Source organism: Mustela nigripes, chromosome 1, assembly GCF_022355385.1.
Source record: "Mustela nigripes isolate SB6536 chromosome 1, MUSNIG.SB6536, whole genome shotgun sequence".
Taxonomy (NCBI): domain Eukaryota; kingdom Metazoa; phylum Chordata; class Mammalia; order Carnivora; family Mustelidae; genus Mustela; species Mustela nigripes.
Genome location: NC_081557.1, coordinates 34287116 through 34312470, shown reverse-complemented (window position 1 = coordinate 34312470; position 25355 = coordinate 34287116). Strand labels below are relative to the sequence as shown.

The following is a 25355-nucleotide window of genomic DNA, read 5'->3' as shown; positions in this document are numbered from 1 at the left end:
AACAAAACAAAACAAAACAAAACAAAACAAAACAAAACAAAACAAAACAAAACCCTCCAGCAAAAAGATTACAACTCACTGAAGGCTCAGACTATCGGTAACACTTATTAGCAATAAAGTGTTTTTTAATTAAGGTACATACATTGTTTTTTTAGACATAATGCCATTGCACACTTAACAGACTACAGTATAGTGTAAACATAACTTTTATATGCGGCGAGAAACCCCAAAACATTGATTTGACTCTCTTTATCGCGGTATCTGTTCTGTTGTGGTGGTCTGGAACCAAACCTGCAATATCCCTGTACAGTAATGCATATGATGGGCCCACCTCTTCCCTGAGCACCCCACCTTCCAGCAAATCCCAGGAGTGGAGGTCAAGCTGAGGGCTCTAAGCCTGGTAGGTGCTCCAGAACTGAGATGGCCAGACAGGCTGGCAGGGCTGGGCGGGCTGAGGCAGAAAGCTCAAGTCTCTCTGAACTGGGTGCTAAGGGTCAACCTCAGGTCTTTTTTCTGGCCGCCTGGCTAGGATCTGTGGCACTTCTGGAAAGTGGGCGAGCAGCTGTCAGCCCTTGCCTTCCCTGTCCACCAGTGTGCCCCCTCCCTCCCCAGCAAGAACTGCCCAGCGTTTAGGGAGGTTTTATTGACAGCACAGAAAGCAGAATCCCCAGCAGGTGTATGTAGCTCTGCTCCAGGAGCCCTGTCTGGGGTCAAGCCCATAAGGACCAAAGGCCTCTTTGCATCAGAGGCCTCACTCACCCCCGGCAGCCCGAGCTTTCCAACATCTCCTTTTCTAGTGACCCAAAGACCCTTCACAGCCCCCTCTGGACAGATAGTGAGTGACAGTCACTGGTGGGGAGCCAGAGTTCAATCTGTATGTGGGCCCTCGACCTCTCTCCTCAGCCAGGAGAGACAGAATGGGGGCAGAGACAGAATGGGAGCAGGCAGGCTCAGCAGCCCCTCCCCAGAGAAGCCTTGCTGTCAGGGCACAGGGCAGGGGCACAGGGGCCCATCTCCTCTTTCCTGTGCCTGACCAAGGTTCAGCAGAGCTGCGTGTCCTCACACCACTTCCTCCTGATCTGGGTCGGCCTCAGGGAGGGGAGTCTGATCAGTCTCAGCCTTCCCTGTCTGTGTCGGTTCCACACCTCTAATTCTCCAGCTGGAATACACTCCTTCATTGATTGCTCTCCCCAGCTGGCAGGGCCCACCCATTAGGCCATCTCTTCTTCAGGGACCAAGAGTGGCTGGTCGTCTCTTGGGGTCACCAAAACAGAGCAGTAGGTTGCCAATCCGGGGACTGTTCCTCCCCTGCCCAGGCCTGCAGTCAGTTGATCATGGGGAGGCAGAACTGGCGGGAGACCCAACTTTAGGGTCCAACACTTCCCACAGCTTCCCCAGTCTGGGGACAGGGGTGGTGGGGGGGTGAGCCAGTCCCGAGCTGGGGAGGAGCAGAGACAAAAATAACCCAGCACAGGCTTCCTCTGAGGCCAGAAATAGAGTAGTGACAAGTGCCTTGTAACACCATGGGCTAACGGCAGGGGGGAGGCTGAGCTGAAGAGGGCCCAGCCTCACACCAGGACCTGGCCTGGCAAGGGGCCCACACCACGCCCACCCTACATACCATACACGCGGCCTCTGTGCACACAAGCAGTGTGGGGGCCTGAGCGACCAGGGCTCAGGACAGGGAATCCGGAGAGATGCTGAACTTGGGTTTGGTCTTGGCCACAGCCACGCTGCGCTTGCGCAGGGGGCCACGGGAGGAGGCGAGGGTCAGGGCGTCCAGCAGACTGCGGTCCTCATCAAGCTGGCGGGCCGTGCAGAGCGGCGTGGGCACTTTGATGGTGTTGCCAAATTTGGAATAGTCCACGGAGTAGCGGCCATCCTCCTCGGCCACGATGGGTACAAAGCGCTGGCCCCAGAGGATCTCGTCGGCCAAGTAGGAGGTGCGGGCCTGGGTGGTGATGCCTGTGGTCTCCACCACACCTTCCAAAATAACAATGATCTCGAGGTCTTGGTGGTGGTGCAGGTCAGTGGGCGCCAGGTCGTAGAGTGGGCTGTTGGCGTCAATGACGTGGTAGATGATGAGAGGAGCCACGAGGAAGATGCTGTTGCCCCCCACACCGTTCTCCATGGGGATGTCCACCTGGTGGAGGGGCACCACTTCGCCCTCGGGGCTGGTGGTCTTGCGCACCACCTGCATGTGGATGGTGGCACTGATGATCATGCTCTTGCGGAGGTCACCCACGCGCAGCATGAAGCAGAGGCGGCCGTGGCGCACTGCGATGACAGCGTGCTTGCTGAAGATGAGGGTCTCGGCCCGCCGATGGGCCTGGGCCGTCTTCATGAAGATGCAGCCCAGCATGATGGCATTGATCATGAGCCCCACGATGTTCTGCACAATGAGGATCAAGATGGCTAGCGGGCACTCCTCGGTCACCATGCGCCCGCCAAAACCAATGGTCACCTGGACCTCAATGGAGAAAAGGAAAGCAGAGGAAAAAGAGTGGATGCTGGTGACACAGGGCACAACGGTGCCCTCGTCAGGGGCCAGGTCACCGTGAGCGAAGGCAATGAGCCACCAGACCATGGCAAAGAGCAGCCAGCTGCACAGGAAGGACATGGTAAAGATAAGCAGCGTGTGTGGCCACTTGAGGTCCACCAGCGTGGTGAATACGTCCTGCAGGAATCGGCCCTGCTCTCGGATGTTCTTGTGGGCTACGTTGCAATTGCCGTTCTTAGACACGAAGCGGGCCCTCCGCTCTCGGGCTCGGTACCGGGGCTCCGCGGGGTCCTCTGCTAGCCGCGTCAGCACATACTCCTCAGGGATGATGCCTTTTCGGGACAGCATGGCTCCAGCAACCACCGGGGAGAGGCTTCCCCCATGGGGGGCGCTCCCCTGACCAAGCCTTGGGCCTCACGGTGGGGTTTCCTCCGCGGGGAGCCCTTCCACTGCGGAACCACCCTCAGTCTGTGCTGGCCTCACTTCTCAGATGCTGCCTCAACCAGACTCCTCCTCACCTCCGACTGGCCTCTGCCTCTTTAAACCAGCCTCACACCTGGGCCCGCCTGCCCACTGCCTAGTGAGCCTCCTACCAGGCCTGGGCCTGCTCCCCACCTCGCCTGAATCTCAGCTCAACTCTCTCCCACCGCGGACTTTCCCTGGGCCTCCCGCCGAGGCTCCTTCTCCCCACCTGGGTTTCCTTCTCAACCCACCTCCTCTACCTTGGAACTTAGCACCTCTGGATCTTCCCAACTCGCCAGACCTCACACAACCCCCACCGTTTCTCCCGCCTCACTCACTTCTGCTCCCGGGCCCCCTTCCAAGCTCCAGCTTCATATTCTGACGACCCCCCGTCTCGCTTCCAGGTATGCCCCCTTTTCTACCCCACCCTCCGCAGCGCCCCCGCGGCCGGTCGGATCCCCCTCCAGCTCTGTCCTTTCTGTCTCCTTGGGATCCTGTGCCCTCCAGAGTCACCACTCCACCCGACTCCACTCCAGATCCCCTCGCCCACAGCGCAACCTGGCCGGGCTCACTCACGGTCGCGGCCTCTCGGCTCCTCGCCGGCCCACGCAAGCCGGCGCCGCGCCCCCGCCCGGCGCTCCGCTCCGTCCTGCCCCGCCCGCTCGTCGCCGCAGCACCTGCTCCTGCTCCTCAAGCCGCAGCCGTGGCCTCCCCGCCCCCACTGCTGCCCGGGCTTCCCAGCGGGTCGTCCTTTCGTTCGTGCGTCCGTCCGCCTGTCTGTCCGTTGGTCCGCTGAGACCGACCTGTACTAGATGGGGGCAGAAGATTGAGGGCGGGGGCGCCGGAGGAATGGAGTGGGGGACCGGAGCCGCCAGGGGGAGCCCGACCTATTCCTGAGCTGGAGGAGGGGCGGGCACGGGCTCAAGCCCCGCCCCTTGTCATTCACACCCACCTCCACGCCCCGCCTTCCTGTTACAAATTCTGTGTGGCCGGGAAGGTTTGCCCAATCAGAGGGACAAAAAGAGGTTCCTCCTGCCCACGCGGGGACAGGGAGGGGCGCCGCGACCCGCCCTTTCAGTCTGAGGACTGCAGCCTCAGTTGGCTTGCCTTTCCTCCTCCAATTTCCCATTCTCAGGGGCGCCAGTATGCACCTCTCGTGCAGCACTGGGCTTTGCAGGTTCCCAGCGAGAGGAGGCTCTGAGGAGCTGCGTCACCAAACCGGTGACCGCAAGAGGTTAGGTGGCCTGAGGATTCCTCAACTGACTGCTTCTTCTCTTTGGGGATGTTCTTAATCTCTTCTGAGTCGTAGATCTTTTGAGAATTTGATGAAAGCCACGGACTCCCTCCCCAGAAAATAATGGATCTTAACTAGCCACTGTCGGAACAGATTCGCAAAAGCCCAGAAGGCTGGGTGGTTGCATCTTTTTAATCATTCCACAACTACGCCCCTGTATTTTAAAGAGAGTTTGAGCTACGGACATTTGCTTTACACCTCCTTACACCTGCTGCCTGGTCTCTTAAACCTTAGGTAATGGGAGGAACGTGGGTCTGAGGGGCTGTATTAGGGTTGGCTTGGGAACTGGGGGACTCGAGCTCTTGACCTGAACATGAGTGGTGCTTCTACTGCAGGCATCAGTCTAGGGTTGCCCTGTGGCTTGGGCCCCAGTTCTCAGCTGAGAGAGAAAACCTGCTGGGTCTCTGTTGTTGGGACAGTAATGGCCCCATCCCCCCTCTGAGGCTCAGATATTTATGTAGCCCTGACCCATGTGTGTTCATTTGTTGGAGTGGGAGCATGAGGCAGGGCCCCAAGATAGGGACAGTGGGGATATGGACCACAGTGGGGCACATGTGATTTTCATATTGAGTTTTCCTTTCTGTCTCATACTCATCTGTAGGCAGAGTCAACACTGTTACTCAGGGTAAGTGTGAGCTTGGACTGTATTAACAAAGATGTAGTCCCTAGAGTGGGGAGGGGAGAACAGGATGATCAGAGTGGGAGAGTTCAAGGAGACAGGGTTACACAGGAAAACTCTGAGGCAACTACATCTGTTCAGCCACTGGAAAAGGAGCCTTAGAGAGCCCCCTAGGGAGTTTGGGCACTAGTGCAGAAACCCCAGGAGTCCAATGAGGGTGGACTAATAGTTTTATGTGACCCAAAGTATAGAACCAGTATAGTCACTGAGTGGAACGGAGGCAGGCTGTGATTTCACATATGCAAGTCAGTTCTAATAACCAGAGATGACCCATATCTTTGGAGTATCCAAGTCAAAGTTGGCAGGCCATCAGGGATACTATAGAGAGGTTTGGGCCAGAATGGCCTTGGGCATCTCTGTAAGACTTCAGTATGGACATTGCCCTATTCCTGCTACTTCCCTTCAATCCTGTGGGGTGTAGTGGGCACAAGGTGGGGGTGGGGTTAAGAATCTTCTCCTTTCCCAGGCCCTGCTCTTAGGCGGCCTTTTGGTAGAGAGGGTGGCCCCTAGAGACATCTTAGAGCTGGAAAGGCAAGGCCCTGCCTCACAGCGTGGCCCTGAGGCCTCAGCTATTACCTGCTCTGCCCTTCCTAGGAGGGTGGGCCCCTTACCCAAAGAGCTCAGCCTCCTGCCCTCCTCCATCCTTACCTTCTTATAGTCAACTCCCCCAAATACTGAATTTGTCAGCTCCTTTCTCACTCAGAAACCTTCTCCACTTCTCTTTTGTTCATGGGCTTATCCCAGACTCCTTATCCTGGCATTTAAGGCCCTATGATCCTATGCCCCCACCCCCTGCCCCATGGGCCATTTTCTCTAACTCTGCCTGTCTCATTCCCACCTTTCTCATGCTCAAATCACATCTTGCCTCCCCTAGGCAGCCTACCAGGTCTTACAGAATTCTCACTTCCTGATTCCCTCTGGCTCTTGGAATATCCAAGAGGTCTGTGTTGGGCCTCTCTCCAGTGACTGGAGGGTTGTCCTTACATTGCTCTGATCCCATAGCAACCAAGAGGGACACAGTCCTAAGACTCCTGGTTCTGCACCCTAGAGCTGGGATAGCCAGTACTGGAGTCAATGTGAAAATGATTAAAACGTGATATGATTAAAACGTAAATGAGCACCTGCCATTTCTGGGCTCGGGGAGCTATGCATTCCTGCTTTATGATGCTGAAGGAATCTAAGGATATCTGTTGTTTTGATCTCCCCAGTGTCTGGGTCTCAGCATCTCCAGACACTACCTGGGTGACTTGTGGTATATGCATCGTGCTTCCCTCTGAAGGACCACCCTTCCTCCATTCTGAATGCCTCTCCGTGGGTGCCACAGATGGGGACATGTGATCTGGGCCTAGCCAGTCAGTGTAGCCCATCCCTCTGACCGTAGTGCTTTAGAGGTAGGGGTATGACCTAACTTGGTCCATTGAAATTTGCTCCCAAGAATTTTGCTGGGACTCTTTTTCAGAGTGGTAGGGTATAAACTGGAGGGGCAAGTGGCCATTTGTCATCATGGAGGGAGGGGAAGAAAGAACCCAGAAATGGAAACACATGCTTGTGGTCAGACGGCTAGATCCAGCCATGCCTGAAGTAGTACACCTCCAGACCTTCTCCATCACATAGGGTAATAAATTCCAGTTTTTAGGTAAGCCCCTTTGAGTTGGGTTCCTGTCATTTGTCATGGAAGTGGTACTAATCCAGGGTACCCCACAATTTTAATCCAAGATATATAGTGAGAAGGAAGGGGGGTATTTTGTCTAATGAGATAATCACAAAAAATGTGATAACCCTTGTTACAGACTGAATTGTGTCTGCCCCCCTATCTATTTGTTAGAGCCCTAAATTCCTGTTGATGTCTCCCAGCATGACAGTATTTGGAGATAGGGCCTGTAAAGGAGGTAAGTAGGTCCTTAGGAGAAACCAAACCTATGACACCTTGATCTTGGACTTCCTGCCTCCAGATCTGTCAGAGGACATTTCTGTTTAAGTCTCTTCGGCCGCAATTTTGTTATGCCTGAGCAGACTACTGCAAACCTCATTTCACAGATAAGAAAATGCACTTCTGGCCACACTCACACAGCCTCATGTCCACCGGACCTACAGGCCACCCTGTCCCTGCCCACCAGACCTGAGGCCTCCAGTAGGAAACAATCAATCTCTTTATTTACAAGTGATTTACAGTTAGAAAGCCCCAGAGGGAGAAGGCGCGGGGGAGGCTGGGGCGCGGGGTGGCACTTGGGCTCCAGGGGCTCATTTGTCCGCACGGACAAAGGAGGCAAAGACGCTGTCCTTCCGGCTGAGCAGCTTCTCTGGCTTGTCGAACTCAAGGATGGCGCCACGTTTCAGGACAATCACCAGGTCTGCAGTCAGGATGGTGTGCACACGGTGCTGGGTGGGGCAGGGGGTGCTGGTCAGGGTGGTGGGGTGGGGGGTGGTAAAGGGAGGGGCGGCTGAGGGTGTCCCTCCTGCAGTTCAGGGGAGGAGGCATGTAGATGGAATGTCCCATCTCTGTGGCCACTGCCCTTCCCTGGGGTGGCTGTGACCCCAAGCACTCTGTTCACTCATGATACCCTCTCCCCTTACCAAGTCTCAGCTCTGCTCTCACCTCTGGGCTTCAAGACTCAGAGATCACCTCATAGCCCAACCCCTACTACCTATAGAGTAGGTAGCCTAGCCTAGCTCCTGGGACCTTGGGGTAGGGGCGGGCCTTGGAACCTGGGGAAAGAGAGGGGGATCTGAGGAAAGTCCTCACCCACCCTGTTTCCTGCGGTCCAGGTTCCCTGCAAGCCCTCCAGATTCTGCACCGTCACTTCAGGGGCTTCTCCTGATTACCAGGCCCAGGTGAGTGTGGTGGCTGCCCTCTGATGGCAGCCTCTAGCGGCCAGCCCTCTCTCTGGGTGTGGCCCTGCACCGCAGCAAGGGGCCCCTTACCGCAATGGTGACCACGGTGCGATCTGCGAAGGCCGTCATCACCACCTTCTGGAGGATGTTTTCCTGCCAGGAGGGAGCAATACTGGTTGGCTCATCTGCCTCGGGGATAGGGTTTGGCCTGGCTTTGGGGACGGGGGCCTACAGCTGCAGTCCGTCTCCCATGGGAGATCAATCCTAGCCCACGCCTCCCTCCATCTGTCTGGTCCTTGTTTCCATAGGACCAACCAAGTTCTAGCATTCAGGGGCTGGGCTCAGGCTGTTGGGGGCTCAGCTCTGTGTGTGTGTGTGCTGTGCATGTGTCTGGCTGGGCTGTGTGGCAGGTGATGAGTGTGAAGTTTCTGTGAGTCTCTTGTGTGTTTGTGAGCTAGAAATGTGCCCCAGCCCTCTCCCTTTCAAGGTGCCCTTGATGTTAAAGATGACTTGAGTTTTGGGACCACTTTGTGCAAATTTCACCCTAAGACCCCATGATATCTCCCTCCAAGACCCCACCCCACGGCTGTGCTCCTGACCGACCGTGGCCATGTCGATGGAGGCCGTGGCTTCGTCCATGATGAAGATGCTGGTCTTCCTCACAAAGGCCCGAGCCAGGCAGAACAGTTGCCTCTGGCCCTGGCTGAAATTCTCCCCGCCTTCCGTGATGATGGCATCTGAAATAAACAGCCCCGGGGAGGCAGAGTGGGGCTGAGTTAGTCTGGTGCTGGGAGTTTAGTAGACACCATGGCTTAAGGGCATTAGGAAATGTATGTACAGGGCAAATATGCATGGGTGTGTCACGAGGCCGGGGGTGTGCAGGGCGGCTGCACTCGACCTAATGACACAGGTGCCATCTGCAAGGATTACAGAGAAGAGCGCTCTCTGCAGGAGAGCGCGGCTGTGGTCCCGGGTTGTTCGGAGAGGGAGCCTGTGCACTGAGTGTGTGGGTGCTGGAGCTGTGTGAGGGCACCAGTGGCTTGAGTCTCTGAAGCCAAGGCTTGGCTGGCCCTCACTGCCACGGGGGCTGTGGCAAATACATCAAGACCCTGCTGTCCTCTGCAGGGGGCGGGGGCAGAGTCTTCCCTGTACCCTGGAGGAGTGACCCCTGCCTGGGATGTCCCCTTCTGTCCTCTCCTTCCTCGGGGCAGAGCTGGGCAGGCTGGTGGCAGCCATGGGCAGGGCAAAATACACTGGACTTGCAAGCCGTGTCTCACAGTGACAACTGCTGTCACCCCTCCCCCCTCGCCCCAGTTTCCTCTGGAGAAGTTAGCCCCTGAACTGACCAGTCGTGTGGCTTGGGACAACTCACGTGACTTCTCTGGGCTTCTGTAAGGTAAAAGGGCATACAGGATAGTGTCTGGGGTCCTGCCAGACCCTAGACCAAACCCTGGGCAAACTTCAGACACGGGCGTGAGTTTTTTCTCCTAGCCCTCCGATGTCCTCCAGTGCTGTCCTGTTGCTCCCCGAATAGTTACCCAGGCCTCCGGGCAGCGCCTTCACCACCTGCTTCAGCTGGGCGATCTCCAGCGCCTCCCACAGTGTGCTGTCAGAGCACTTCTTCTCTGGGTCCAGGTTAAATCTGGAGGGGGTCACAGAAAGCCCCTTAGAGAGGGAAGCAGGGTGCTGGCTCATCCCCGGGGGCCGGCAGAGGTCAAGGCTGGGGAAGGGAGCAGTGAGTGAGAACTGATGGCTTCAGAGTGCCTGGCTAAAGGTAGGGGGGCAGCAAGCCAGGGAGCTGCCTCTACCAGCGCCCGCCTGGGGCTCACAGGAGAGAGAAAGGCCCAAGGGTGGAAGTGTGAGGGACCAGGCCAGCCCACGGTGCCCAGAGCCTGAGCAGGGCTGCCTGCCCTGCAACGGGTACCCAGCTGAGGGCTCTGGGCCTCGCCCACCAGCCCTCCTCGCACTCCAGCTCCCAGACGCCCGAGCCTGGGACGGCGTGGTGGACTGCAGGAGTGTTGGGGCTCACCGGATGGTGCCGCTGAAGAGGACGGGGTCCTGCAGGATGATGGAGAGGCGGGAGCGCAGGGTGTGCAGTGGCAGTTTGGCGATGTCGATGCCGTCGATGATGATGCGCCCTGTGTGGAGACAGTAACACAGGTGGGACATGAAAGAGTCGGGGGAGTGGGTGGTGCCAGGGGCAGGTTCAGCCTGGGAGCATGGGTCCCATGGAGGATGTGGTGGGGGGTGGAGAGGCAGTGATTGCTGGGCTTCCTGTGACATCTGACCATACACCAGGACTGGGGTCCTACCTGGTGGCTGCGGGCACACGTGGGGTGCCTGTCACACCACTCACCTTCGAACATGTCCACCATGCGGAAGAAGGCGAGAGAGAAGGAGGACTTCCCACTGCCTGTGCGGCCGCAGATCCCAATCTGGAAAGAGGAGCAGGGACACGGTGAGTACCTGCTGGTGCTCACTCCGGGCTGTGCGGGCACCGGAGCTCACAGCATCTCTTTGTCCTGCCTTTCTGACTAGCTTCTTTTTGGCTAGGGCTGGGTTCTGGCTTTGGGCTTGCTTTCTGGGTCCAGAGGGACCTCTCCTGGGGACCCGCAAGCAAGTGCAGGGCAAGATGTCCATTTCCCTGGGCCTGGGTGTCAGACTTGCTGTGCCTGGTACGGGGCTGCAGGGGAGCTGGGGACAGTGGTGCAAAGTCTATGTGTGTGGGTAAGGGACGGGGGGCCCGGGAGTGGCTCATTGGGGTTTACAGGGGTGTATCTGTGTGCCATGCCTTAAACTGAGGTCATCTCTGACCCCATGGCTTCCCGGCCCACGGTACCAAAGGAAAAGACAATAAGGAACCAGTACAAAGACAGAAATGACGACCCAGAAGGACGAGAAAGGTAGGGGACAGATGGGAAGGGCCAGAGGCAGGGAGAGAGGTAGATCTAAATGTCAGGGAGAGTGAAATCAACAGCCACAGACAAAGACAGAGGGACAGAGACAAAGAGACAGAAGGAAGGGAGCCCTGTCAGAGCAGGGGTGGGGTGTGAGGAGGCAATCCATCAGAGAGTTGGGTCAGAGTGCCAGGCCGCGGCTCCCTCTGCAGGACAAGCGAGGGGCCTCACTGTCTGTCCCAAAGACTTGCTCTGAAGGTCAGGGGCAGTGCCCGGGGAGAGCAGCCAGGGAATCTGGGGTGTCCGTCTCCTGGGTGGGTGAGTGAGGGCAGCGGAAGGAGCACGGAAGAGGGAATGGGGGAGAGGTGGTCCGACCCTTGTCAGTGTGAGGGACCCACGGGCTGACTGGGGGGGCCGCCCCGCCCTCCGCCCTGCAGCCCACTGACCTTCTGTCCCGGGGAGATGAGGGCATTGACGTGCTTCAGCACCGGCTTCAGGGAGCTGTCGTAGCGCACGCTGAGGTTCTGGATCTGGATCTTCCCTTGGTCGGGCCAGTTCTTCGGGATGAGGGAGGGCGCTGGGGGCCAGACCGGGGCTCAGCCAGCAGATTCAGGCGGCAGCCGGTATCCAGGAGGGCCCCCCTCCCCCTGACGCGCCCCTCGTCTGGGCCTCTCACCCAGCAGCCCCTCGTAGCTCTCCGCTTCTGTTTTCAGGAGCCCGTGGATGCGCTTCACGGCCCCCAGCTGGATCTCCATGTCTGCCAGGTTCCTCACCATCCAGTTGAGGTAGTTGGAGACCTGTGGGGAGTCAGCGAGCGCTTGGCCCAACCCCGGCCACCAGGATGGCTCTTCTGTGTGGGCCAGGGGCCCTCAGTGTCTTCTGCTGGCTCTTCAGGGGTCTCCCTTGGAGGCCCAGGGGGTTACAACGAACATGGATCCTGACTCACTACCCGTCTGGGGCCCTGGCCCTGGGTTAGCCCTCCTACCCACAGGGTCTTGCCTGCATCAGACTCACAGGAGCTTGGGGTAGGGCCTGGAGGGCGTCTCTGAGATTCCCTGAGTGCTGACATCTGAGCCCTCTGCTGTCCCGGTCTGCTGCTGCTACTTACCATTAGGGCATAGGTAAGGCCCAGGCCCACCAGGCCAGCCGAGAGCTCCCTGTGCAGGGAGTTGGAGATGGAGGTCACGGCTGCGATGAGGACCACACAGGCACCGATGTACTCCTGTGGAGGGAGGCGACCCGGTGTGGGCCCTCAGGGGTCGAAGCCACAGGGCCCCCCCAATGCACCTCACTCCCTTCAGGGAGGGGAGAAACTCAACAGAGACTCTACCCCAGCCCAGCAACACACCTACATGTCATCAGACATGCAGGAGGCCTTGAGGGCTGGAGCCCCAGGAGACAATGTGTGCACACGTTTCTGGGGCCCACCCCCAGCCATCTGCGCAGGCCTGACCAGGCAGCCTCCCCAGCTGGCCTACACAGGTCTTACGGCCCGATTCAGACACACACTCATCACAGTGGAACACACAGCTCTTCTGGCTACTGGTGCACACCTCAGGTGCACAAGCCGCTGGGCGGGGATGGGGAAGAGGAGGCTCTGGCCAGACACAGGGAGGGAAGCCGGGGCTGGGAGAACAGGAGGACTTGGTGCCTGCCCTGTATGCACACACGAGCTGCGATCCCACCCTCTCTCCCTGCCATCTCGTCCGTGTTTGGCCCTTGCTCTGGCTCCACATCCCTATCAGAAGCCCTTGTCTTGGGGCCCGGGGGTTGGGGGGTGGGTGGACTTGCCATACGGACTTCTAGCCATCTGTTAGCAGCCGTGAGGAAGAGGGAGGCGATGTTATTGGAGTCCGTATATTCCAAGAGCTTCTGCTGGAACTTAGCCTCATACCTGGGGGGAGGATGGGGAGGGTCTGAAGGTTCCATGGCCCCCAGGCCTCTCTTTACTTACAGAGAAGCAGCCAGGAAACATGCCGTGTCTGACCATCTGCAGTCCATTCCCCTCTGGTGGGCCCTCCCAGGACCCTGCTGCTTGATTCAGACTTGTCCAGACTCCCACCTACTTTAAACTCCTGCTTTCAGCCCAAGACCCATTCTTCTCCCTAGGGTCTCGCTATTACAGTAAAACACCTTCTGACCACCTACACGACCAGGCCAGAAACCGAGGAATCATCTGGATTCACAACCAATCCCTCTATAAGACTTCTCACTTCTGCCTCCAAAGTAGGCCTCTCTCCTGCTTGCTGTCCGCCACAAACTCACCGGGCCTACTGCGTCAGCTTCCCCGTAGGTCTACCTGTGGTCTCCCCTGCTCTGCTGACAGCAGCCGGCATGATCTTTATAAATCATAAATTACATCCCATCTCTCTCCTGCTTAGAATATCAATGGCTCCGAGGCCAAAGAGCCAGCTCCTTGCCGGGAGCTTGTGGGAGCTCCCTCCATGCCACAAATCCCCTTGCTCACTGCTTTGCAGCCACAGAAATGACGATCATTTATTATTTGCCCTTTCTCAGTTTCGTCACAATACCAAGATCTTTCTCACCCCAGGGCCTTTCCCGCGCTGTCCCCTTGGCCTGGAAATGCTTTCTCCTCCGCTCTTCACAAGGCTGACTCCTCTCAGCCTTCAGGCTTTACCTCAAATGACATCTCCCCAGGGTGGTCTTTCCCGGACTGTTGTTCTCCCTTTCTGCAACCTGTTTGTTTCATAACCTCTGTTCATGTGTTCATTTCTCTAGCTGCTCATCTCCCTCACGAGACTGTAAACTTATGGGAATGGAACCCACGGCTGTTTTGGTCACAGGGCATCCCTAGCACCTGGCACTGTCAATAAATACTTGCTGAATGAATAAATGGAACCTTCCTTGACCCTCTAAGGTAGATGGGATCTCTCTGTACAAGGAAGGAACTCTGGAGACTTCTTCCCTTCGCTTGTGCCCTTATCACGTTCTGCTTGCATTACTTTGAGTGGACTTGGTTTTTCTCTCTCCGTAGCCTGGGCTCATGGCCTCATTCTCCTTGGCCAGCCCCTCACCCCAGGCTGGCTTAGGCCGGGCCTAGAGGAGGTGGCAGAGAGCGCTTGTTTCATGATGAGTGAAGGAACAAATCGAAGCCAAAGCTGTCTTAGCACTGGCCTTAGGGAAACAACGGGGGATGCGGAGGGCTCAAGACAAGTTGAACCGTGCATTTGCTTTTCACTCTTGCAAGGTGTTTGCTCTGCTTTGATTACTTCTGGGTGGAGGGGCTGTGCCTGACCCACGTGTCTGAGGACAGCCCAGTGAGTCTTTGAGGTGCGAGAGTGTGTACGATCGCACAGCCACGGTGGTGTGATGTGGCTGAGGCAAGTGTGCAGCCCCATGTGAAGGCTGTGAATGAGCCCGTGAGAAGCTGTCTGCCTGCGTGTGCACGTGTGTGTGGCGGGCAAGCCTGAGGGATGGGTGTGTGTGAAGGTGTGTAGGAGGTGTGGCTCTGGGGATAGGTGTGTGATGATGTGAGGAACGTGGAGCGTCCCAGTGTAGGGCCATGCAGACTTTGGATTCTTAGCCTTCTTACTTAAGGGCTGTGTGTCAGGACCAAGACTCAGTTTCCTCACTAGTAAAATAGGGACAATAATTGTTCCCACCTGGGCTGAAATAGCCTCTGAGCCCAACACTGAGTCGGGGGCTGAGGTACCCTGGAAACTTTTCTGGGAAAAGACAGGGCTTGCTAGAGAAGTCAGAAGGTCCCAGAGGCCTGGGTTCCAGGCCTAGCACTGGCTCTGACCATGTGCGTGACCTCAGGTTGGTGACTCAGGCTTGTCTGTTGAGCGTGGCTGCTTGAAGCCATGTCAGGGGGCTTCTGTGAGCATTCAGTGCGATAACACACACAGAGCCCTTAGCACAGTGCCTGGCATGTGTTAGGCACACAATCAGTGAATGCTAGTCAGCTCTCAGCAGGGCAGGCTGCTGGGCAAAAGCCAATGAATTAAACACACACAGGGAGGACCAAAACCTCCTTCATCCACATGTAAAGATCTCCCAGTGTGTCAGTGTAGAGGGCATGGGAGGCCTCACCAGGCAGCGGCTCCCCTGACTGACCACAGGGGACGGGAGGTGGCATCCTCTCAGATCCTACGGAGAGGGTCTGGCCCTCTGGAGGAGAGGCACAATCCCTCTGCCCCAGGCCCAGCCCGAAGGCTGCAGGGACAGCCTGCGTAAGAGCAACAGTACTAAGGCTGAGTAGAGGCCAGGCCTGGGAGTGGCCCCAAGAGTCAAAGGACCTGGAAAGTGTGGGCTTGAGACAGGAAGGGGGCTCGGAGGAGACCTGAGCATCATGCCAGGTTCCAAGGGGCTTCTGTGCGGAAGGCAGCATAGGCCCGTCTAGGGAGCAGAGCCAAGGCCAGGTCAGAACTCTGTGTCACTTTGCTTTACTCAGACAAGACCCCTAAGAGGACATTTCACTGGCACAGATGGCCCAGGGAGTGAATGGGGCCACAAGTGCTGCATTGGGGGCCTGGGCACCTCTCCTAGAGCTTTGGGGCTTGGAGGGAGGAGACACAAGCCTCCTGGAATTCTCTTGGCCGGTCTTTGAGCCCTAGGGTTACTCCTGGACATGGGACTTGGTGTCGCATGCTTACTGTCACACCCTACACAGCTGTGTCATCCTAAAAATAATCTGGAATCACTCTCTGAGTGAGGCGTAAAGACCAGAGTCCAAGTATCTGGGGCAGGGGCCTCTGGACTGTTTTTTGAGATGCTCAAATACATCAGATGGAGGCTGGGGCAGGGAGCAATGGCCTGTCTACTCCCCAGGTGACCTCAGATTCTCTTGTCCAGCCCAATATCATGATCAAGGGTAGGAAGCAGGGGCATTGAAGTTTTGGGGGGGAATTCCCCCAGCTCGGTGAACTTTTCTTTACCCTTTGATGCTGGCTCCAACAACATCTCCTCCATGAAGCCTTGGGTGAGTGCCTCCCTTCTATGATCCCATAGTCTGTACTCCCCTTTCTTTCTGACTACCTGTCATGTGGGTTTCTCCTGACCGGCTCAGAGCTGGGATTATAAATGCCTCCAGGACAAGGGCTCATCTGACTCATCTCTATCTTTTTAGTACCTGGCTTGGGTTTTAGCTCAGTACCTGTTTACAGAATGAATGGACAGATTCAAGTCCAGGCTTTAGAGGACCTTGCACAGGAGGGGCTGTGCAGTCCCTCTGAGCCTCAGCTTCTTTACTTTGGAAATGGGAATAACCACATTGACTGTCTTGGACTGCAGTGCAGAATGAATGAGACTGGCATGTTAATTACAGTGTCCAAGTCACTGGCGATTCTCAGTACCAGATGGCCTCAGGGCTGGCTCACATGATGGAAAACCCTTTCAAGTGTGGATATGTGAGCAATACTTTCAGCTTTGTTTCTTTTTATGTCCTGCCTTAGTTCACAGAGGCTCTGGACTTGGCTGCAGGGCTGAGATTTTCCTCTCTGGGTCCAACAGTGGAGCCCACCGGACCTGACCCACTGGGGGACATTGTTGAGGCTGCGGGGCCTGAAGAGGGGTTGGGAGACGCGTGTTCCAGGCCTTCTTAAGCCAAACCCTGACACCCAAATCACATGACCCATGGCCCCTGCCCCACCCCACCCACCCCCACCTTGGGGTAAATCTGGTACCTGAAGGCCCGGATGGTGGTGAGTCCTTCCACGGTTTCAGCAAAGTGGGAGAGCAGGGGGAGCTGCGTGGTGTCGTCCAGCTGCTGCAGGTCCCTGTGCAAGGAGCAGAGCAGAACGGTCAGGAGGGGGATACAGGACTCAGCCCGGATCTGAATCCCAGCTCCCCCTGCCCAACCACTGTGTGAGCAAATGGCTTCACCTGTCCAGGTCTCAGCATCTCCCCTGTAGAGAGAGGGAAGCCAGCGGTACCACCCCAGCAAAATGCTCAAACAGCATGCCAGGGCAGGCGCTGTGACTGCGGGCACCGTTTGCCTCCCATGTGTGTCTGTCCCTCACTCTGCAGTAAGGCAGGGCAGGCGTGGTGGGTTCTCTCTCACGAAGGGTGGGGTGGGGCGGCAGGGAGCAACCTGAACCTTGAGACGCTAGCGAAAGGAGCAGAAAGACCTAACGCAAAGCTTCCAGCCCCTTCCGGCTAACCACAATCAGTTCAGGCACATCATGGGCCGGTATCTACAAGGGGAAATGCCAGAGGTTTCCACGGCAACAAGGTTGCCCCCTGGTCCCCACAGCTGCTCCTTGACAAGCACATCAGTGCCAGGGAGATCAGGCTGGGATGCGGGAGTAAGCGTTCCTGAACAGACTGTCCCCAGGGCAGAGTGGATGCCTGGGGCACAGGGTGGTTTCTCTGGCAGAAGGAATGAACTTTGTAAAACAGCTTGTACAGTGCTTACAAAGCCACAGTGATCTGTGAACACTGATGGGCTCCTTCTGGGTGCTACACTATCCAGCATACAAATTGTGATCCACATGGGCAATGTAACTGTGATCAAAATGTATCTAAATTTAATTGTTTGTATTGATAATCGGCATTTTGGCTCCAGTTACTAATCAACTATGTACACTTGGAAAAGGTACTTAAGCTTTTGATTATAACCTGCGGTAAGAAATGCATTTCATACTCCAAATCAGTGCACGCGCGCACACACACACACACACACACACACACACTCCTACACGACCCAAACAAAGGTTTCATGAAGCAAAACTTACTGATATTCTGTGCACACAGTCCGACATGCTCTGCCCAATTTCATTTGTTACAAATGCTGGCTGTGATCTATGATACTGATTTCATGACCCCCTGATAGGTTGCACCTGGCAGTTTGATAAGCGCTGGTCTAGAAATTCTTTCAGATTCTCCTGACAATCATTTGGACGTATGAGTTTAACAGAATCACTCCCAGAAAGAACTTCTGGAGACTGTTCTTAGAAAATTTTGAGTAGGAAAGGAGCCTGTGTGAGTTGAAGGCTCTTGAGGGCAAATGTGATCACTGTGAAAGGCTCTCTCGAGTCAAGGCTCCCAGGCACGCTCTGGCCACCGTGGGCTGGGAGGTACCTCAGCCCAGCAGGTACTGTTGCCATAACACCCCTGCCATCAGGTGCCCTCGATTTCATGCATCAGCAACCAGCCTGGTCACTGGACTCCTACAACCCTCCTGAGAAGGATTTTGGCAAAAATGAATGAAAAATAAAAGGCATAAAGATGTGTATACATCCTGACCTAGCAATTCCACTCCTGACCGTACCTCCTAAGGAAATAGTTTTGATATTAATGGCAGTGTGTGAGTGTGTGTGTGAGCGCACGCGTGTGTATATGCATGAGTGCGTGCGCACATGCGCTCTGACAGATGGTTACATCAGGCTGGTGGAAGATGAATCTCTCTCTTTCCTTCATTTCTATATTCCTTTCCAGGGGGAACACAACTCTACTACTGTCTGATGATTACTCTAGTAAGAGTACCCAACTGCCCATCGCAGAGCACCTCCCGTCCCCACTCCCCTGAGGCTGGCAAAGGCTGCCATCACCTGGACGCCACCCGGAAGTACTTCTGGATGAAGTAGCACACCACGGCCAGGGGCAAGAGGGCCACAAGGAACACAGGCGTGACGTAGGAGATGACAGCCAGGGCTGAGACGCAGAGCAGGGTGGAGCGGCTCAGGCACTCCAGCGTGGATGGGATGTGCTGTCGGAGGGGAAGGTGAGAGAGGGAGGTGAGTTGTGGTGTTTTTCTTCAGTGTGTTACCTGCCGCCATGTTTTGCTCTCTCGCAGGCACATGTCTCATCTCTCCAACTACACTGTAGGCTCCCTGAGAGCAGGGATTAGAACTTTGTTTCCTCACCATCTAGTACGATGATAAACCAAAAACACAAGCTGAATCAAAAGGAATATTCACCACAGAAGCAGTCACCTTGGTTCAGACTACACTGGAACCTTACTGATGTGAGCCAGGGGGTACTGGATAGAAGCCAAAGCTGTGGTTTCCCTCAGTCTTATCACGACAGCTTCACAGGGGCAGCCCCAGGCCCTCAGGCAGCCTTGTAATCAGATTGGAACCCACTGGGTTGGTCTTACAGGGCTCTGAGCACCAGATCTGGGGAAGCCAGCCCCAGAGAAGAGACGTGTGGGGGCTGGCCTCTCTCTGAACTGGGGAAATGGGTCCCAGTCTTGTGTACCTGGTCGATGGTGTTACAGTCAGCTGAAAATCTATTCAGGATGCTTCCAAGAGGCGTGGTCTCAAAAAACCTAAGAGGCAACCAGAAGAAGTTAGTCATCCGTTTATTGATTTCCTTCCTGTTTATTGAATGAGGGTAGTTATTTCTTTCATTTTAGTGTCTCTGGGGTCATTTCTGGGTCTGGCTTCCTGGGGCGGCTCCCTTTGCAAGTCTGTCAATACCTGTCTGGCCTGTGTCCCTGAGAATTCCTACAGCTGCCCAAGGGATGCCGCTGCTCACTAACTTCTCTGGCTCTCAAGCCCCTGTATGACCATGGCCCCCTTCCTCAGCTGCTTGCTCAGCCTACCTCGCTCAGCAGCTGCGCTGGGGACATCGAGTTTTCTCCAGAGGGATGATCTGCCAGGGTGAACCGGGCCCTGGGGACAGCCTGTCATCTGGCTGACCCTGCGAGGCTACTCTGGTTGTCATCACTCTGACCATGACCCAGAACGGCCCCACCCCTAACCAGAGGATTTCAGAAGCTCTGATCTGGGACAAGTAGAGGGTGACTAAACATTGGGGTCATTTGTGTGGGCCACAGAAAGCTCATGAGACTGAAAAGTAAAAAGTGTCGTCAGATGGTGAGGCCTGGCATTGATAAGGGGCCAAATAATCTGTTTGCCTATCGTGCTTTAAAACCAAGTCAGCCAGTCGATTGGGCAGGGACCACCTTAGAACTGTTTCCCATCAAGCGGCCTTTGGGATTTTTATCCATCCCATTGCAGAAGAGGAAAACATGTCCCTATGCCCCCAGTGTAGGAACCTGCAGGTTGGCTGAGGGAGGAGGGGGAGAGCTGAATCTGTGGGTGGCGACGGGCAGATGGTACCTGCCTGGGGAAGGGAAACTTACATGACGCGGAGCCTGCAGACGCTCACTCTGCTGAAGGGCTGTCGTGACAGTTAGATGAGCGTGTGTGGCTGAGTAAATGCTGGTTTTCCTTGCCTTCTGCCCCAAGGAGGGCACTTTCACACACACTGTCTCCTTGAACCCCACCCCCTCCAGCCTGTGACCGAGGTTGCATATGTCCACTTTACAGACGGGAAAACTGAGGCCCAGAGACCAGTGACTTGCCCACAGCCCAGCATGGCTCAGGAGAGGGTACCTCATGGGAGCCAGGATGATCCGGTTCAGCAGGCTGCGGTGCAAACTTTTGGCCACCTTTAGCCCCGTCCACTCTACTGTGACAGACGTGACAAGGCACAACACGATGCCCAAGCTGCAGAGCACGGTGAACACCATGGCGTAGACCGTCTGGTCAAGGGCGCACTCCTGGGCCAGGCAGAGAATGAGGCAGGGTCCTGGGGGTGTCCGTGGCTCAGCCCTCTCCCCCCGCTGGCCCCAGCCCTAGGGTAGCTGGCCGCACCTGGCTGAGCGAGCAGTTCCCGGTTACAGGGCTCAGGGTCAGGGCGCTATCGGTCCACTTGGCCAGCCAGTAATCAATGGCCACCAAGACCATGTGCTTGAGCAGCTGGGAGAAGACGAGCAGAGACAGGAGCAGGACGCCGGCGGATGACAAATACTTGGCACAGGCTCGCCACGGGATCTTGGCCCGCTGGTGCAGCACCGAAGACAGGTTGTCCTCCTCCTCGCTCTCAGCTCCCTCCTCTGCAGGCCACAAGAACCCACTTTGTGGCTTCCCATTTCGCGTCCCTCTGAGGGCAAAACTGGGGCATGTTATCCCCACTTACAGGTGGGAAAACCGAGGCACACAGAAGGGAAGGGATTTAGTGGAAGTCACGCTATCTCACCACCCCCAGAATACTGAACCTTTGTCTCCCCATGGTCTATCAAACCTCAGGCCATGATCTCACTGCTAGTCCCACTGTGTACCTTCCTCCTCTTCCTCATCCTGCAGGAGGCCATCCCTTGAGGACATGGCTCGGGGCAGGCCCTGAGATGGCTCTGTGGCTTTTCTCTCCATGACAGTCTCCTGAAAGACAGAGGGAACCTGGTCAATGTTCTCAGAATGTGCAGAGGGAAAAAGGGAAAGTGGAGGGCAGCCACCCCTGGCAATGACCAATCTCATGTTTCCAGGGTGCCCCCACCTGTGGGAAGGTCCAGATAGACACAGGTTTTTCTTGCCAGAATTTACTCCTCCCCATTTATCTGCTAACGATATCCCAAATGTTCTTGTGGGAGACCATCTCTCCTATATTCTTTACTCCCTGTGACTCAGGTGGACTGATCATTCTCCCTGGCTCTGGGGCTGAGGACGAGACCCAGGGCTGGCCTATCTCACATTCTTCATCCCTGGACACAGTGATTTAGTCAAGGTGGGCACAGGACCAAAGTGAACAAAGGAGAGTTAGCCTGAGGATTTCTGACGTACTGTTGTGATAGAGGTACTCTCTTGCAAAGGGAGGTGTTGAGTTGGGAGAATGTAAGCCCGAGGCTGCTGACAGCTCTCTCGCCACCACGAGAATGAGGATGGTCTGAGGGGAGCAGAGCCAAGGAAGGAAAGAAACATGTTTCTGATAACTACCTGGATCCAGTTGTACCTGAAGCTGATCCTTTTTACTTTCATGAGCCAGAAAGTCTTTACCTCTCTCCTTTTCTGCTTTGCCAGTTTGAATTGATTCCCTGGAATTTTATAACTGAATGGCTTCTGACTATTTCAGGATAAGGGGAAAGCATCCACCTGAGTCTGCTCTGAGTAGCTAGAACAAGTACCAGCCCTCCTCTGGTAGGAGGGAGTTCACGCTCAGCTCTCACGTCTGTCCTTTGGGGGGTTCCCTAGGGCAATGAGGGCAGGAAGGCCTTTATGTGTTCAGGTTCTAACAGAAACTTCTCCTCGGAGGGAGGCTGCCCTGCCCTTAGGACATACTCACCTTCTCCAGCTCTTGGTCCTGCCGGTTCATGAGGGTCTTCCAGTGCTCAAAGAGCTGGCACTCAGACCTCTGGAAATCCTTGAGTGTGCCCTCCCTCTGGATGGTGCCGTCCTTCATGGCAATGATCTGGAAAGGCAGAAACAGATCCAGCCCTGGGGCTGAACGGGAAGGGGGAGTGGCGGTCACACCCCCACCTCACTGGGGAGTCTGAGAGGGACCCATACTCATCCTCTCCCCCACCATGACTGGCTGCTGGCTTTCCCACTGTGGTCCTCACTGACACACTCCCAGGGTCTAGAGGATGGTGCTTCTGGGAGATAATTCTCAGTGGCTGTCCCAGGATTGCTAAGAGGGTTTGCAGAGCAAATTGGTGGCTCTTAGTCAAGCCATCTGATTCCTTGCTAGGATCCCACCAGGGGCAGCTGTTTTTACACACTCAATAGCTAATTGCATGCTGCCTCTAGCACTTCCTGACTGCACGTCTGGTAGGTTCCACCAGTGGTTGACAAAGTACCTATTGGTCTAAGGGTGTGTGGCCATACCTCTTCGAAATCATAAAACTGATTTTATTTGAAACACTCAATGTTTCCCATTCATAGACACTCGTCATTAATTCAGAGACCCTCCCCAGCTCCTATATCTCCCCCCACCACCAACCCAGCTGCTTCTGGGGTATGAGGTGCGATGCCGGGAGTCTTGCTGTCTGACATGTCAAGGAACCCATGTCAAGGAACCAGTCATGCCTTTGTCTGCCTTCTTTGGACTAAAGATTGTTCTGAACTGCCTTGCCAAGGTCACTATGGAAACTCAGTTACAGACCTTCTGCACCTGTTATAATAGTTTTAAAAAGTAGAAGGAAGATGTAGGCCCATTTAGCATGAGCTTAAAGATCAGTTTTCAGAAGCAAATTTATACAGAAGTCTTGCATGGCCCAGATTTTAAATTCACATGATTTCAATCTCAAAGTTTAAATGCTTTCCAAGTAGGGCACTTGGGTGGTTCAGTGGGTTAAGCCTCTGCCTTTGGCTCAGATCATGATCCCAGGGTCCTGCTCAGCAGGGAGCCTACTTCCCCTTCTCTCTCTGCCTGCTGCTCTGCCTACTTGTGATCTCTCTCTGTGTCAAATAAATAAATAATCTTTAAATGTTTTCCAATTAATTGAGAAGTAACTGTTGTCTACATATTGAGGAGTACAGGAATTTGGTTAAGGTGGGGTTTCACAAAATTGCATTCTATTGTTAACATTGAAGTTTCCACTACGACTTGCATTATTTGTTTCCATATTTTCCACCTGATCTTGACTTAAATACCTCCAACCCTCAGTGGCTCAGAGGGCAGGAAGATGGCTCTCCTATCCAAATAAGCATTCCCGAGGCCAGGGGAGATGAATCATCAAACTAAGCCATAACTAGAAGGTAGGAATTGAGTGTCTGCTTCTTTCTGAGACTTCTTGGTGCCAGACTTGCATGTACCCACAGGGGCCCCAAGTGAGGAAGGGAACATCTGCAGCTCTAAGGGATACCAAATCCTTGGCCTGTATAGGACTTGCCTGAGCGACCCTGCCTGCTTGGAGCCATTCAGCAAGGATCTCTTCTGCTTTGTGACCCTCAGGAAGAGCTACAGAGACACTGACTCCTTTGAAGATGTCCCACTGCCTCTCCCACCTCGGCCCTCCATAGCTTGACCTCCTGTGGCCCCTCACCCAATCTGCATGTGGCAGGTACTGGAGCTTGTGGGTCACTAGGACCACTGTCCTTTTGTCATCCTGGAGTAGCTCAAGGATCCCGGCCTGCATCAGGTGGTCACTCAGATGCACATCCAGAGCTGAGAAGGGGTCATCCTGGGCAGATTAGAGAAGGTGGGGGCAAGGGGAGGGGGAGGGGAAAGAGAGAGAATAAAACCCCTCAGAGTTATACCAGCTCCGGTCCAGGGACTGACACTGGTTAGCTGTATGGCCTTGGACAATGTACTTAACCTCTCTGGGTTTTAGATATCTCATCTTAAAATGTGGCTGTTGTCAGTTACTGCTCTCAAACAGATTTAATCATAGGTACTTCCTGACTCCCGAACTTTAATAGCTCCCCATTGCCTCTGAAGTCCAGTTTCCTTAACATGATGATCTAGGCCCTCTACTACCTGCTCCGTCGGTCTGGTCTCACTTATCTGTCCTGTCCAAGCTCCCTGTACTCCAGGTTTCCAGAGAACTTGCCACTCCAAGGTTTTTAACCTATGATTTTTCCTCTGCCCAAAGTGCCATTTTACCTTTTGTCTGCCTGGTGACTCATCCCTCAGTGCTCTATCCTAGCTCTTCCTGTGTCCTTTCTTGACTTCAATGCCTAGCCTTCCCTCCTCTCAATTCCAGTTGTGATAGTTGTCTGTCCACTCCTGTGAGGACCCCAAGAACCAACACCCCTTATGCCCGTGCCAGGTAGAATAAGAGCTTAATACAACTTTGCTGCTGAAATAAACGGCAATATCCACTTTACTTCTTCTAACAAAAGCTCACATAAGACCATGAATAGGTTGGTACTTTGTAAAGGGCTATGTCAGAGGGTGAAAGAGACTACAAACCTTTATATTTTGAAGTGTGTTTCATGGGGAGCATTTATGTGTATTGAGGGCAGATGGGGTAAAGAATAAAACCAGGTTCAGAGACCCGATGTTCCTTCTTCTGACTCGCTACCCAAATGGCCTTCCTCTTCCCTTCTGTTTCACTGACCCCCTCTTCAAGTTCTTCCTCCAGGAAGTTCTCCTTGATTATTCTAGCCCTCACCATTGTCTCCTTAGACAAGTCTCCTCATAGACTGTGCCACAGTTTGGCTTTCAACTGGGCTGTGGCTCTCAAGTGTGGGTGAGATCTATTTCCCTAGATAGACTCTACCTCTTTGAGGCCAAGAGCTGGCTCTCTGAATTCCTCAGTGTCAACCAAAGCACCTAACACAGAACTTGGCATGAAATAGGGCAGATATAGCTAATAAGGGGATATCATGTTAGACTGTTAATGGTTATCTGGAGTGCTATGTTGAGAAGGATTCTGAGGCCAAGTTAAGTTTCCCAAAGAAACTTAATGTGGGGTTTCACAGAATTGCTTTCATTGATAATGCTGAATTTTCTATTACTATTGCTGTGATCAATTAGCAATGTCTGCTCCGGGCATGGGATGGGAAGCTGCCCATACATTCCACATGTTCTAGTGGGGCTAACTAAGTGTCGACAGTCGGGCTGTCCTATAAGGAGACAGCCTGTAATTACCACACATCTCCCTTCACGGCTGCTGCAGAGTTCAGTGCAAAGTCCACAGAGGGTCATTTGCACTATCCTTGCCTCAATTTCACCATCAGCGATTAGCTGATACCTCTGGCAGGAGAGGGAGTGGCTGGGTGGTGGTGGTGGTGGTGGTGGTAGTATGTGTGTGTGTGTCCAGGCAGTGAGTCATGGAGGGCCCCGAGGAGGACACCAGCTAAGATACTCACCAAGAAGACAACGTTGGTGTGCTGGTACAGGGCTCGGGCCACACTGATTCGCTGGCGTTGACCACCAGACAGGTTGATGCCCTGTGATTGAAGGAGAGGAAAAGTCACACTCTCAAAGCCCCTCAGGAAAGACTGTCCTGGCCCTCACTTCTTGACTGTGAGCTCTTTGAGAGGGAGGCCTGGCTCTTTC

The 25355-nt window shown here is 54.8% G+C and overlaps 2 protein-coding genes and 1 long non-coding RNA gene across 10 annotated transcripts in view; 1 reads left to right on the top strand and 2 right to left on the bottom strand.

Annotated features, from left to right (window-relative positions):
- Nucleotides 1–100: 100 nt before the first annotated feature.
- On the bottom strand, nucleotides 101–3762 carry KCNJ11 (potassium inwardly rectifying channel subfamily J member 11). Its single transcript, XM_059407648.1, has 2 exons — nucleotides 3539–3762; nucleotides 101–2832 (listed from the first exon to the last, which is right to left on the bottom strand). Exon 2 carries the CDS (start codon nucleotides 2618–2620, stop codon nucleotides 1676–1678), a length of 945 nt encoding a protein of 314 aa, XP_059263631.1. The 5' UTR covers nucleotides 2621–2832; nucleotides 3539–3762; the 3' UTR covers nucleotides 101–1675.
- LOC132022393 (uncharacterized) lies at nucleotides 3280–9823 on the top strand. The gene is made up of 3 exons (XR_009405585.1): nucleotides 3280–3366; nucleotides 7702–7767; nucleotides 9740–9823. It is a non-coding gene; the product is annotated as an uncharacterized LOC132022393 (long non-coding RNA).
- The window catches only part of ABCC8 (ATP binding cassette subfamily C member 8), a 73562-nt gene continuing 55280 nt past the window's right edge, over nucleotides 7074–25355 (bottom strand). For all 8 annotated transcript variants that reach the window (XM_059407608.1, XM_059407623.1, XM_059407612.1 and 5 more), the window contains exons 21-39: nucleotides 25166–25246; nucleotides 23395–23532; nucleotides 21693–21818; nucleotides 20695–20794; nucleotides 20228–20469; nucleotides 19967–20133; nucleotides 18825–18894; nucleotides 18176–18333; nucleotides 16310–16402; nucleotides 12456–12558; nucleotides 11773–11886; nucleotides 11341–11461; nucleotides 11111–11241; nucleotides 10124–10202; nucleotides 9797–9905; nucleotides 9306–9409; nucleotides 8371–8504; nucleotides 7858–7920; nucleotides 7074–7314 (exon numbers count right to left, since the gene is read on the bottom strand). In XM_059407608.1, coding sequence (XP_059263591.1) covers nucleotides 7177–7314; nucleotides 7858–7920; nucleotides 8371–8504; nucleotides 9306–9409; nucleotides 9797–9905; nucleotides 10124–10202; nucleotides 11111–11241; nucleotides 11341–11461; nucleotides 11773–11886; nucleotides 12456–12558; nucleotides 16310–16402; nucleotides 18176–18333; nucleotides 18825–18894; nucleotides 19967–20133; nucleotides 20228–20469; nucleotides 20695–20794; nucleotides 21693–21818; nucleotides 23395–23532; nucleotides 25166–25246 — 2271 coding nt within the window. In that variant the 3' untranslated portion in view covers nucleotides 7074–7176. The remainder of the gene's footprint in view (nucleotides 7315–7857; nucleotides 7921–8370; nucleotides 8505–9305; nucleotides 9410–9796; nucleotides 9906–10123; nucleotides 10203–11110; nucleotides 11242–11340; nucleotides 11462–11772; nucleotides 11887–12455; nucleotides 12559–16309; nucleotides 16403–18175; nucleotides 18334–18824; nucleotides 18895–19966; nucleotides 20134–20227; nucleotides 20470–20694; nucleotides 20795–21692; nucleotides 21819–23394; nucleotides 23533–25165; nucleotides 25247–25355) is intronic.

Bases quoted from the DNA above. Each gene is read 5' to 3' on its own strand.
- KCNJ11 (XM_059407648.1), bottom strand. From the start codon at position 2,620: ATGTCCTTCCTGTGCAGCTGGCTGCTCTTTGCCATGGTCTGGTGGCTC.